General features: G+C 41.5%; 1 protein-coding gene across 1 annotated transcript in view; it reads right to left on the bottom strand.

Moving 5' to 3' along the window:
• Nucleotides 1-252: 252 nt before the first annotated feature.
• vapal (VAMP (vesicle-associated membrane protein)-associated protein A, like) overlaps nt 253-12,302 on the bottom strand; it is a gene marked incomplete at its 5' end in the record, with an annotated part of 16,236 nt that continues 4,186 nt past the window's right edge. Inside the window, 5 exons of the mRNA XM_035670362.1 lie at nt 253-414; nt 1,670-1,849; nt 4,399-4,479; nt 5,983-6,086; nt 7,667-7,819. Of these exons, the coding sequence (XP_035526255.1) occupies nt 253-414; nt 1,670-1,849; nt 4,399-4,479; nt 5,983-6,086; nt 7,667-7,819 (680 nt within the window). The remainder of the gene's footprint in view (nt 415-1,669; nt 1,850-4,398; nt 4,480-5,982; nt 6,087-7,666; nt 7,820-12,302) is intronic.

Raw genomic sequence — 12,302 nt, 5'->3', positions numbered from 1 at the left:
AAAAAAAAAAAACACAAAAGGGAGCAATCACTTTTTTTGTCGCCTTTTCTTTTCTCAACTTTCTTTGTGTACTAACCGTGTGAGATTGTAAAAAGGCGATGCCTTCGAATGATGCTGTACAGATGTGTTCACTGTATAGGCCACACTACCAATGATATGGCAAAGTCAACAGAAAGACTTCTCGGTTTTTCCAGGCCTGTTTTCATTCCGGAGCCGGGGCGGGGGGGATACGGCTGGCATGCATCTCCCAGTCTACAAGATGAACTTCCCTAGGAAGAATCCGATGAAGATGGCTGCTATGACGACGAGGAGGGAGGGCAGGGAGGCGGTGCTGGCTTCTCGGCCGAGGAGGCTAGTTGAGTTTGATGTCATGTGGTCTGAGCGGGGTACCTTTCTCATTCTAAGACCTTCCTCCTGTGACAGAAGAAGAGGGGGGAGTGAGAATTATGTAATTTCACAGAAAACTAAACAGATCAGAACAATACAGGTCTCTTCTTGATCAGATCCACCACTTAACAATTAAGTAAATTACCTCAACCAAGTTTCTCTGAAGCCAAAGCCTCTCTGTGTATAAGTATAGTGGGTAATATTCACACTGTGCAACACTTAAGGTACATTAGATTTGCCCCATCTGTACAGAATCCAACACAATTGATCCAATAAAGTTTTAAATTTTTCAAATCAGTGTCTAACACTCTTCCTTTGTTGTTGCTTGCAGCTGATCAAAGAAAATAAAATTCCATGAGAGATGTCATCTCATATGCATCTGGCACAGACGACAAACAGCAATTGGATGAAACGGAGGATGAAATTCCTCGGAGCACATTTTTTGCATTTCAACATTTTTCCTACAACTGTCTTTTGACATTTGTTGTATTCTTTTGGCAACTGTCATGTGAGTCCACTCTCTCAGCTGCCTCTTCACGCAGAAGAGAGAGGCCACACATTGTATAAGCACGGTTCAGTCAAGCTAGATCAACGTATCTACCCGTACCGCTCTCAGAGATCGGAGGGTTAATGAAAGGCTAACACTGACTTTTAGTGGCTGAGTAAGCTAACTAACCAACTACACGGGAAACATTCACACTAGGATTTATTGACCGTGAAGATGACGTTTGAGGGCTGTCTGAATCTGAGGTGGTCGGCAACCCGTTCTCATTCCCAATATTCATCGATTGGCGACGCCTTGGAAGAGCTAGAGATTAGAAGAGGTTGTAGAGGGATCTTGATAGACACAGGGTGATATCAGGAAATCATGTTGTGATGCACCCTAAAGGGTCCTTAACCCACTTTAAGTCAGGACTCAATGTTTAAGAAACACTACAAAACAGATTTTTATCTTCTATATCTTCTATTTAAAGTCAGTGAGGGCACATAGAGACAAGTTACACACAGTAATAGTACAGTATCTATATCTGTATATATGCATCTTAACGCCAGATCACAAAACCCACCAAGTGGAGGTGGTCTACCTTGCATTGTGATCAGATCTCATGAAGGTATAAATGCTAAAGGAAAAACCTGGCCAACATGTTGAAAGGTCACCAAGCTCAACCTTTTATAGACGCAACACTACGGGCTAAACCCCTAACGAGCAGCATGACATCAGCTGTCCGAGCACTGCGAGGGTTTCATCATGTTACGGATATTATTTATCGACACATCTAACCTTTAATTGCCGGTTCTCCTCAGCCAGCTTGTTCATCTCAGCTTGCTGCCTCTTGCACTTCTCCAGCACTTTCTTCAGCTCTGTATCGTCCAGTGAGGCAGAGACAGGCATCGAGGCTGCCGATGACTCGCCCTTCACAGAGTTCATCACCGGGGCTGCTTTGGTCGCATCCACGTCATTCTGCGAGAGGGAGAGAACCGCTGAAGTGAAATCCAACGTGCCCTGAGCTAAGTAGGGAGGTTAGCCTCTAGACGACAGCCTGTGCCAAAGAAAGGCAGCCTTGTCCGAGGCCCAGAAGCTCACAGTGCCAGATCAAAGAGACCAGGGAGGAAATGCGCTCGTCCAGAAGTCTTGTTTGATGTGGCTTTGTTTTGTGGGACAGACAACATGACGGCATGGGGAAATGAAGGGCTTTGTAACGGAAACACAACTAGTGTATTGTAGTTGAAGGTTGACAATCAATACACAGACAGGATGTGATGTTATTATCCCTTGTGCCAGAATGCAAAGCAAGCATTTATAAAAGGAACCAAAATCGAAGGCCAGTTAAGTTTTGAACCAAATGATACTAAATAAGTGCTACAGCAAACATCAACATTAGACACATTTAAACACAAAGCTTTTCTTTCTTACATAATGGCCTAAATAAAAGTCTAAAACTGTCAAATATGCACACTGTCAAGCACTCGTTCTCACTTTATTGACAATGTTTTGGTCCTCAGACCTTCATCAGGTGCTTAACAGTATTTTTTTGTCTCTTTACAATCAGAGTTTTAGACCCAACGCACAAAAATACTTCTGCATGGCTCTTCTTGCACACTACAAAAAGGCTGATCCTAAACATACATTTCCACATTCTAACATTACACTTTACAATACATCCCCGTCCTACAAAGTTACATAGTCTACATGTTGCACATTACATGCATGCTACACGTGCCAGAGCAGAGAGCAGATACCGTGCTGACTCAGCAGTGCACATATCCTCACTGTAGCTTCTTAGTGTAAGCTAAATCTGGCCTTGGAGGCATTTTCACCTGAAGTGTGAGGGCCTGCTGAGCACCACTGCTTATCTAAATCCTGATTACACTGAGGGCTCATTAATACAGCCTACCAGTGTTCACAGTCACCTGTTTACTGAGTACACACTAAAGCAATCCACTACACTAACTGTGTAATACAGACGTCTTTGTACAGCACGAGTTAGTGAAGTTGGCGTGTCTCATGTATGACTACAGGGATTGAAAAAAACATTAGAAAACACGTTGAATGTAATTCAGTCTATACACCACCACTACAGGAGCCATGTTGAGAGCCATGTTAGGTCTCAAGCTATTGTGTGCACACTGCGATGTTTGATACTTGACTGTGAACTAGTGGTTGGAGCAAACTAAGTAAACACCCACATCATTGAAACTATTCATCTGTTGAAGCTCTTCTCTCACCTTGAAATGGTTTCACAGCAGCTGCACTTGGGCTTGTCGTAGGCGGCAAAGGTGACGTTAGCCGCTAAAATGCAAAATGCAGTGCAACAAGGGACCCGCCGGCTGCGGTTCATGTGCTCCTCAGCAATCAGACGCATGCAAAGTACTCATGCATCCCCACAACAGAACATCTGCATACTATTCGATGTGAATTTTGATTATGCCGAACAATGTCAACGTTGTTTGTAAATTTAAAAAGGATTTCATTTAAGCAGCTATGTGTGGCGTAACCATAAAACACGTTGGGGTAATCTTTCTCTGTGTGGCGCTGGATTTGTTCTTATTGGTCATTGAGCAGGTCAGTGTCAAACTTTGGAGTATACCGGTCCGTCCAGCTTTGTTTGATATTTCTTCAGCATTTTCCAACTGTTGACCTGGCCAGTGTCTACACCAGGGGTCGCCGACATGGTGCCTGCAAGTAGCCTTACTTTGTAATCTTAATCCTAAATATTTCTAAGTGTACTTAGGTTCCATTGTGTCAAAATATTTAAATACATTGGTGATAAAGTGTATTGAATTATTATTATATAGTTGAAATTATGATTCCCTATTCTGCCCTTCTGCATTTGACACGTCTTTTAGGTTTCATTGATTAGGTGATCTGAATAGACCGACTCTCAGCAGTAGATTTCTCATAACTAATAATTAATTTAAAAATAACCAGAGAAAAATTACTTCCACAACCGCAATTGGATTGGTCCAACCGTATACAGGGAAATGACTAAAGGTGAAAATATACACCGCTGTGTTATTTTATTGAAAAATGGACGTTTGTCAAGTAAAAAAAAAAAAAGGTAGTGCAACCTCTGACACACCTGATGATTAGTTCACCTAACAGCAAGGGGTTTCATGATAGCAATCCTCCAGATCTGCCCGGTAAAATGACATTTTTCGACATTTGAAAAGTATTTTAGGTGACCTTGGGAAGGAAGGAATGATTGAGTGTAGAGAGGAAGAGAAACGCACATTAGAAAAGAGAAGAAAAGCTTAGGAAGCTATGGTTTTTTGATATTTTTGCACCTGGTACAGTGTGCCACGGCCAGTATTTCCACTCGAACAGTACTCTCTACTCATTTGATATTAAAGCAATGGATTTTGTCCAAAGTTTTTTGCTTTTATGGAAAGCTATGGTATCCTGGTCATTTTCAAAGTTGAGAGTCCTTTAGCAACAAAAAACAGTACTTCAGGTTATGACTGAAATTATGTGGAAATAAGCTGTTTTTAATGTACAGCAGTGCCTCTTACCACTTTATCGTTTTCAGAAGGCAGCTCGAAGACACATCTCAGCTTGGAATCCATGAGATCATCGGGTTTTGCATCTTTCCACTGGTAGAGATGAAAAATGGGCATGTTATTCATCAACTCAAACTGCTAGCAGCTGGATTCTGTCCACACACACTTCATACTGTTCACACGCACTGCAGCCTTGAATCTATAGATAAACATAAAACGTGCACAGTTTAGTTATAACTCGTCTCATTTTCCTACTAAATAAAACCACAAACGGTCACAAGTGTACATTCTTCCACTGGGTTTTTGGGGTCTGTATTTTTAGAATGACAAACATCCATAAAGTCTGCTCCTTACCTCGGAGACACGTCGTGATTTTATACACTCGACGACAAAAGGTGCATGTATTTGTTGTTGTATATTCAAGTAAAGCACAGAACTCCTTTACGGTTGAGTAAAAGCAACTATTTGCGTCATTAGTGAAATGTATAACGCAGCATTGCAATGGGGTTGAGTAATGCCATGAAATCAATATATCTGATAAACCTGTAACCTCATTAGATTCCAGTTGACTGATCAGACGCAGTCAGACCTTTGTTCCACTGCACTTCCTGGATTTTGCTTTCATTCAAGACAAGCCAGTTCATGAACACAACTACTGGTTATGTGGATGTTTTACTGACTGCCTTAAGCCTTTGCTGTCCTCTGGTGGATAACTGGAGAATGCATCTCAGTTTGTTGTGGATTTTTCTTTTTACATAATAGTTTAATAGTCTAAGAGCAGAGAGCTTGGCATAGCAAGTAAAGCTAAATGTCAATAAACCCACCACAATGGATGACCAGTATGATCACTAAACTGATTAGTGGTGGACTACTGATCAAATAAGTGATGGCAGGTTTTCAGTGAGTGCTGCAGAATATTTAAAAATAAAAGAGTTCATTTGATTCTGGTGAGTTATAATGTGCACACGGATCTTTAATTAAAAACAGAATTACAGTAATCTGTATTTATCTAAATACTTAAATTAAAGAAAGAAACCCACACACAAATCATTTGGAAATTTGGATTTAAAAATAGCATTTTCAGTGTAAAGAAAAGTAGTTTAATAATTGATTGTCTTTTATTATTATTAGTCTGAGCAGTGCTAGCTTTAAGAGGACCTAGTTTACTGTAAACTGACTTCTTGCGGCAGGACACAAACATCTTACATAACATAACGACTTCAGGGTGGAAATCAGTCGAATTATCTGCTTTTAAACAATCCGACAAAACTCTTCTTCATTCAAAATCAATTATCCTTTTATTTTTGGACAACCTTTGAAATTGCGACTGGTTTGGGTTGTTTATTTTTGAGGTGGCCAGTTAAGTGATACGGCAAATACTGTGGAAAACCAGCCAGATGAAAGGAAGGAAACTGGTTTCTGACACAACAAAGAGTGCGAGTTTGTGTAAACATTTGCAGAGCTCCAACTTGAAAAGCGTCCTCATTTCTGATGTTGATTAAAAGGGCTCAACAACTTACTGTCCTGAAATGAAAAAGCAGAAGCATACATTTTAAACATCTTTGTTAAAAGTACTTAAATAGAAAAATTACTTACCAATGAATCCATGTCAGAAACATTTGGTGGGGCAAAAATCGTCTGCACCATGAATTTGTGTTTACTTTTCTCATTGGGGTCATAGTCAAAGGGCTGTAGCATGACTGTGGATGAAAGACGAAAAACAATAAAAATAACCGTTAACTTAATATTCAGCATAATAAACCCCAGACATATTTCCACTGACAACACACTTTACTCTCTAAATGTAATATCTTCTTTACGTAATGTGGCTGACATCTGATCGTCATGCTGTTTTCTTTCATTTGTTAATTCTATCGTCGTCTATCTAATTTTACGACCATGTTTATTTTCCTAATATAAAATCAGAAAATATAAATGTAACTGTTCACTTGAAGTTGTACTAAATTGTATCAAACTAATCTTTTCTGTGTAGCCTTCATGCTATGACGGCTCCTTCACAAACAGCAGTCGTAGTCAGTTTGAATTAACGTTAAAGAATAATAATACGTTTTTCTAATAAGTTGCTTAATCACTACACTACTGTCAAGTGACAAATGGAAGCAGTGCATTCAGGATACAATGTGAGTAAGCTTTGTGAGGAAAGGTGGACCGTGCTGGAGTGGTTTGAGGGATTTCTTTGGACATTTTGTCACTGTGAATGTTATCACTGAAGAAGACGGCAACTAACATCGCAACTGAATTCAAGCTGGTCTGCGGTCAGTGGAGGAAACTTGACATTTAACAGTTCCCATTTTAAATAAACAACTTTAATTTAGTAAACTGAAACATTGCTACAGAGAATCTGGGCAAGAACGATGAACCAACCAACCAGATTACGGCGGCCACTGAGGCTAATTTGACCCTAAGAAGCAGAATGAAAACCTAATTTGCAGCAGCTTTGATTAACACGTTCATACTGGTTGCTTTCTCTTCCACTAATATTTCATTCATTGTTTGTTGGCTGTAGTTGTGGGAGTGTATGCTGTACTGTGTACTCTAGTCGGCCCTTATCAGCTGCCAATCAGCTGAACCAACACGCTGAGGTTTGAATTTAGGGTTAGGTATTTGCACAACTACGACGTCCTTCAATGAATCAACCTACATTTGGAGTATTCTGCACAATTTACTGCAGTTGTGGTTGTTAGGATTATAAATACAATCACAATAACCTGGGCTCCACCTTGCTCACCTTACTGCCACATTACTGCTGTGTATTCGAAGGCATCTAGTGACACTCGTCTCATTTGTTTTGTTTGCAGATAGACATTTACATATTTAACACATCTTCATCTGCAGTGTCTTCGTTTTTGGAAATGAGCATAGTCTCTTTGCAAGATGTGTTACGCAGCATACGTTTCCTCAGCTGTGGATTACAGAAATTAATATTTGTTAATGCTGAAATACTGGATGCCAGAACCCACTTGCACTATTTAAGCAACCATGTGAATACACACTGTGTTAAACCAGAAAAGTGGATCATGTAGGTGAAAACTGCTTCCACAAATCACAGCTTGGGGCTTGAACACCTCTGCAGCAACCTTGCATGTGGCCTTATTGACCTGCGACCGACCTGCGCTCCCTCACCCAGTTTCCCCTCTCAGGTTTCCCTCCGTCTCTCTCAATTAGCAACAACATTTTGTGGACTAAAGCGACGTCAGTTCGCTGAACTTAATGGAAGAAAGGCAGTTAATGAATAAAAGTGTTTCACTTAAAAACCCACCAGAGATAATGACGGTTGCTCCGGGGTCGATGACGCCGCTGTTCGGCCGTACACAGTACCTGCGCGGTGCGGTCGTCTTCACTTTGAAACACACTCTTCTGTCAGAAGGGTTCTTCAGTTTGAGGTTGGTGGTGATCACATCTGTGAAAGGACCTGGTGGACACAAACACAAGTGCTTTATTATGTAACTGGAAATGAAAGAAATACACAAAAGCCGTAGTTGCACCACTACAGAGCTGAATAACAAACATTTAAATTATCTGCTGCTGCATGAAAACACAACGGAGACACAATCTTCCAGTGTGATTTGGCTCGTTATTGCCATTTCATAGCGTTTGTACACGGAAACAGAATATATCCTCTCTGTTTGAACCACACTACACAGAGGGAAACCCGTCAGTGCACAGTCCGCTGTACGGAGCCACGGACGGACGGCCGGTGGAGAAATGGAAGAAACTCAATCTTTCAGGTCGCTCCTCATCCATGAGACAGACAGGGCCGCAGTGTTCTGTTGCCAAAGTTGAAAAAGAACTTTAAAAAGATCAGCTGAAACATACTGTCAGGCTGCAACTCAATTAGGCAGACGTGATTAAGACAACCAATCGAATTGTGACTTGCTTGGCTTGAAGCTGGACTGCAGGAAGCTATATTCTTTAAAGAAAACAGGCAGCACAGCGCTGATTGTCACCAGTTTACTGCTAAATATCAATTGTGACTTCCAATATACTTTCTATATATAAAAGCATGCGGATGTCTACACTTTGCTTGGTTGGAGCTTCTTCCAAATGAATTAAAAGCAGCTTGAGAGCACCTTCTGTGTCGTCTTTTGCAATATTAAAACTGCATTTTAAAACATTTTATAACGACACAGCCCCGATGGTCCAACCTGTAAAACTTACCATGAGAAGTGAATGCAGATCAAGATCTCGGACGTTTCTCCTTGCATGTCTCCAAAAAGGACACGGGCCAAACAACCTGAATCAATTAGGATTATTTTCCAGACAGCTAATTTCATATAGATGTCCCATGTTCATATTGGGAATTAAGGCCCTGCCCAGGTCGTTTATCAGGAGATCAATAGTTCACCATCTTGTGACGGAGCTGGCTTCTAATTACGTCCTTAACCACGGTCAGCATCCATCCAGCAAAGTCATGTCAAAAATCGTGGAAGCCGAGTCGGAGCTACTCAAAACTCGATCAGCGCAATTAGCTTGGGAGCCTGAAAACAAAAAACGCGTCCCATGACGAATGGTTGGCTGGCACCGTCGCTCCGAGTGAAGTCTGATTCTACCTGCTGCCTTATCTTTGATGTCCGATACAAACTCTGGTTTTATAATTCTTATCTAATGTAACCGGAGGGATTTACAAACCGTCTGACAAGTGAAGCCAGCAGGAGCCCGACGCCACTGGTTGCAAAAACGAAATCAGACTGTAGGCGAGCTTATGAGATTTGTTAGCTCAGTAAACATGTTGATTAAGAATTTAAGGGTCTCAATCGCTTGTCTTCTTCCACACAGCACGATGTTCATTCAATGATAAACTGCTTCTCCTTTACTTCCTGTGAGCGACATACCTTTATGGGAATGCATTCAACCCTCTGAGCTGGAAAAGAGCTCCGGTTTGATGTTTTCTCAGCTCTGGCCAGCAGGTGGACACATGCCAGTGTTGTGCATGTGTGCCCATATTGTGCCCTGACCTACAGGACAAACAGTCTCAACACACAACACATCGTTTTCTTCAATAAAATGGTGATTTCCCTTAATGTTCCTGACTCCTTTCATAGGAATAAAATCATATAAAACGCCCAAAAATAAACACAAGCCAATATTCTTTGCACTTTTCTTGCAGCTGGTCGAAGCTCTGGAGTTCACAAAGCCTACATTGAGCCTCCCATCACACCCAGTGCTCAGAGAGATAAGAAGCAATGCGTGACCAGATTGGAGTGGCTCCACCTCGCTGAAGCCAACATGTGGAGTAATGGTGATGACTGGGGCGTTGTTTCCAACACAGGTGCGTCACAAAGGCATTCCTACAAACCTGAAAAACCTCGTCAATGACACAGTGTCTGAGCCATCTCATATTTCTGTACACAATCTCTGCTTCAAACTCTGGAGCTTTTCCTGTCTGGCTTCTCCCCCTGATACAACCTGACACATATAACTGGTGACGATGTTGATGGACAGTAAATTAGTAAAAGTCCTGTCACACAGACTCTCTGTGTTTCATACACTGCGAGCTAAAACCGAGACTGAATCAGACGAAACATTGGAAAGCGGTTGTGCGCGTCAGATAAACGCCCACACACCATCCACTGCCCAACTCTGAGACGCCACCTTTGCTCAAGCGGCGCTCGCATCGTCTCTCTCATCTCGCAGCGTGTACGCGGCGGGCGTGAGGGTCCCCCAGGTCAGTCCGACTCTAAAAATACCCGCCAAGGAAAAGGAGGGCTGCCCCCTCTAGCTTGCTGGAGGAATCCCAGCAGACGCTCTAAAACAGACCGGCGCTCAGATACACGCAGACCGATTTAGCTCGGCCTCTGACAGTAAAGGAGCGGTGGTCATCTTCCTTCTCCTCGTGTTGCTTCTCAAACACGGAGGGAAAGTAAAAGGCTTCCCGTCTGAAAGATAAAAACATCAAACTCTTTGAATAACACGTTGTACTGAGACAAGAGGTTATTAAATCAGGACTATTCAAATGGCACTAGATCAGATTCAAGTTGTCTTACTAAGCAGAAACGCCAATACATTTGCATTTGTTTTACATTTTCATTTACATTTCTTCCTCCTGCTTTAGATTACACGTCTTGCTCTCAGTGCGACAGTGCAGTTGTTTATCAGTATCGACATCACCTTTGTCATAACTTTGCAATTACGGCGTCCGCTCCAACGTACAAAGGGTGAAAGTTTAATCTGATGACAGAAAATGTAAACCGTGTGACCGATCAGTAATCAGAAGAAGTCTAATTAGAGCAGGATTTCTTAATCAGGTAAAATGAGGCCTGAGATCAGATTATGATGGACCATGTCTCTGCCGTCAGACTGAATATCAATATTCATTTAAGTCCAGCAGAAAGACAAACATTCATTTATGTATTTGGGTTTGTTTTTTTGTGATTATTTGACGACGCCGACTGCTGAAGCACCGATAACCTGTTGCACAAACTATTGGATGAATCTACTGGCTGAGGCCATCGGTGGTTGGTTTGGTTTTTTGGGGTGATTTTTGGCGAGTTTAGTCATTTATTTCGCTATTTTAATGGTCTGCACCTAAAGAACGAGTAAGACTCAGTGACTCAGCGTAGAGGCAGAATATTTCCACATTTTATTTCAACCAAACCGAAGCTGGTGATTGACTGCGGAAAGCCCGACCAAGAGAGTTACGGTGAGTTTTATTTTGCTTCTTCTGTGCATTTTATGATGAGTTAATTAAACTAGTGTTTGTTCAGTGAAAGAAAAAGATGAATTCAGACGGTGTACAGTTTTATATTTCTATTTGCTTAAGAAATATTTCCTTTCTTGGCGTTTTGAGAGTTTAATTTTGTTTATGTATTCTCTCACACACATCTCCCATCTGAAACCATCCGCGGCGCTTACATCCCTGCATCAATACATCAGCAGTCGCCGGTTGTTGAGCTGATGGCGACCGGTTGGAACAGTTTGCCCAACCCTAGCACAAACTAAATACAAGTCTGATCAGACAAACAGGATTAAAGTCAACACTACTAATTGCTACACTTCAAATTCACCAATTCTGTCGATTTTCAGCTGTACTCTCTTGTAATTTCATTAACTCGCATCCTTATGAGCTCTATTCAACACACAGCTCACCTGGAGATGCAGTTAGAGGATTAAAACAAACACCTTTCCTAACTTTAAAGAAAACACAAACCAGTTTAATAAAAATACAGATGATTATAAGACACTCTTGCTTCTTGCCAGGCTGTTGTACTCTTCAGGTGACGGGTCTGAACTGTGTAGTGGTGTGTAAAAGATGTGATAAAGTCAGTTTCACGTGTTACCAAGACATCTGTCGACTTTACACAGAAAGTATTCTGGTATTTAAACTGGTGACCTTTACAACAAGTGGAGGATACAATCTGCATCTGCACATACTTAGACCAAACCAACAACCAGCCTCTTAGGATCAGCAAGACAATAGGCTGAAGGAGTCAACAAAACAGTGTCTCAGAGAGAAACAGAAACTAAAAACTGGGGACAAATACAAGAAATGCAGACACGAATTAGAGGTTAAAATGAGTAATGGTCCTTATAAATACTTCACCTGCTGGTATTTATTGTTTATTTTCTACAATGGCCTTGGCAGAGTAGCTACAGAGAAACTTCAATCAGCACAATTTCACTGCTGTTATCTCGACAGCTCAACAACAAGAGCAACAGTTGAAACCAAAATCACACAAAAACTTAACACCAAAGTTACACCAGTGGGAGTATTTCTAAAGCGACGATAAAAGGTCGCCAAGCTGTGCAAAACAACAACAACAACAACACAGGTCTGCTGTTGAGCAGAAGCTAACGATGTAGCTCACACACCAACTTTTGCATTAGCGAGCTAGCCTAGCTGACATTAGCCACAGCGTCGAGCTACCGGACACATCATTAAACATCAGTGGAAAAAA

Source organism: Morone saxatilis, unplaced genomic scaffold, assembly GCF_004916995.1.
Source record: "Morone saxatilis isolate NCDOM2014 unplaced genomic scaffold, NCSU_SB_2.0 Contig23, whole genome shotgun sequence".
NCBI classification, from domain to species: domain Eukaryota; kingdom Metazoa; phylum Chordata; class Actinopteri; family Moronidae; genus Morone; species Morone saxatilis.
This window is presented reverse-complemented; position numbering and strand designations above follow the sequence as displayed.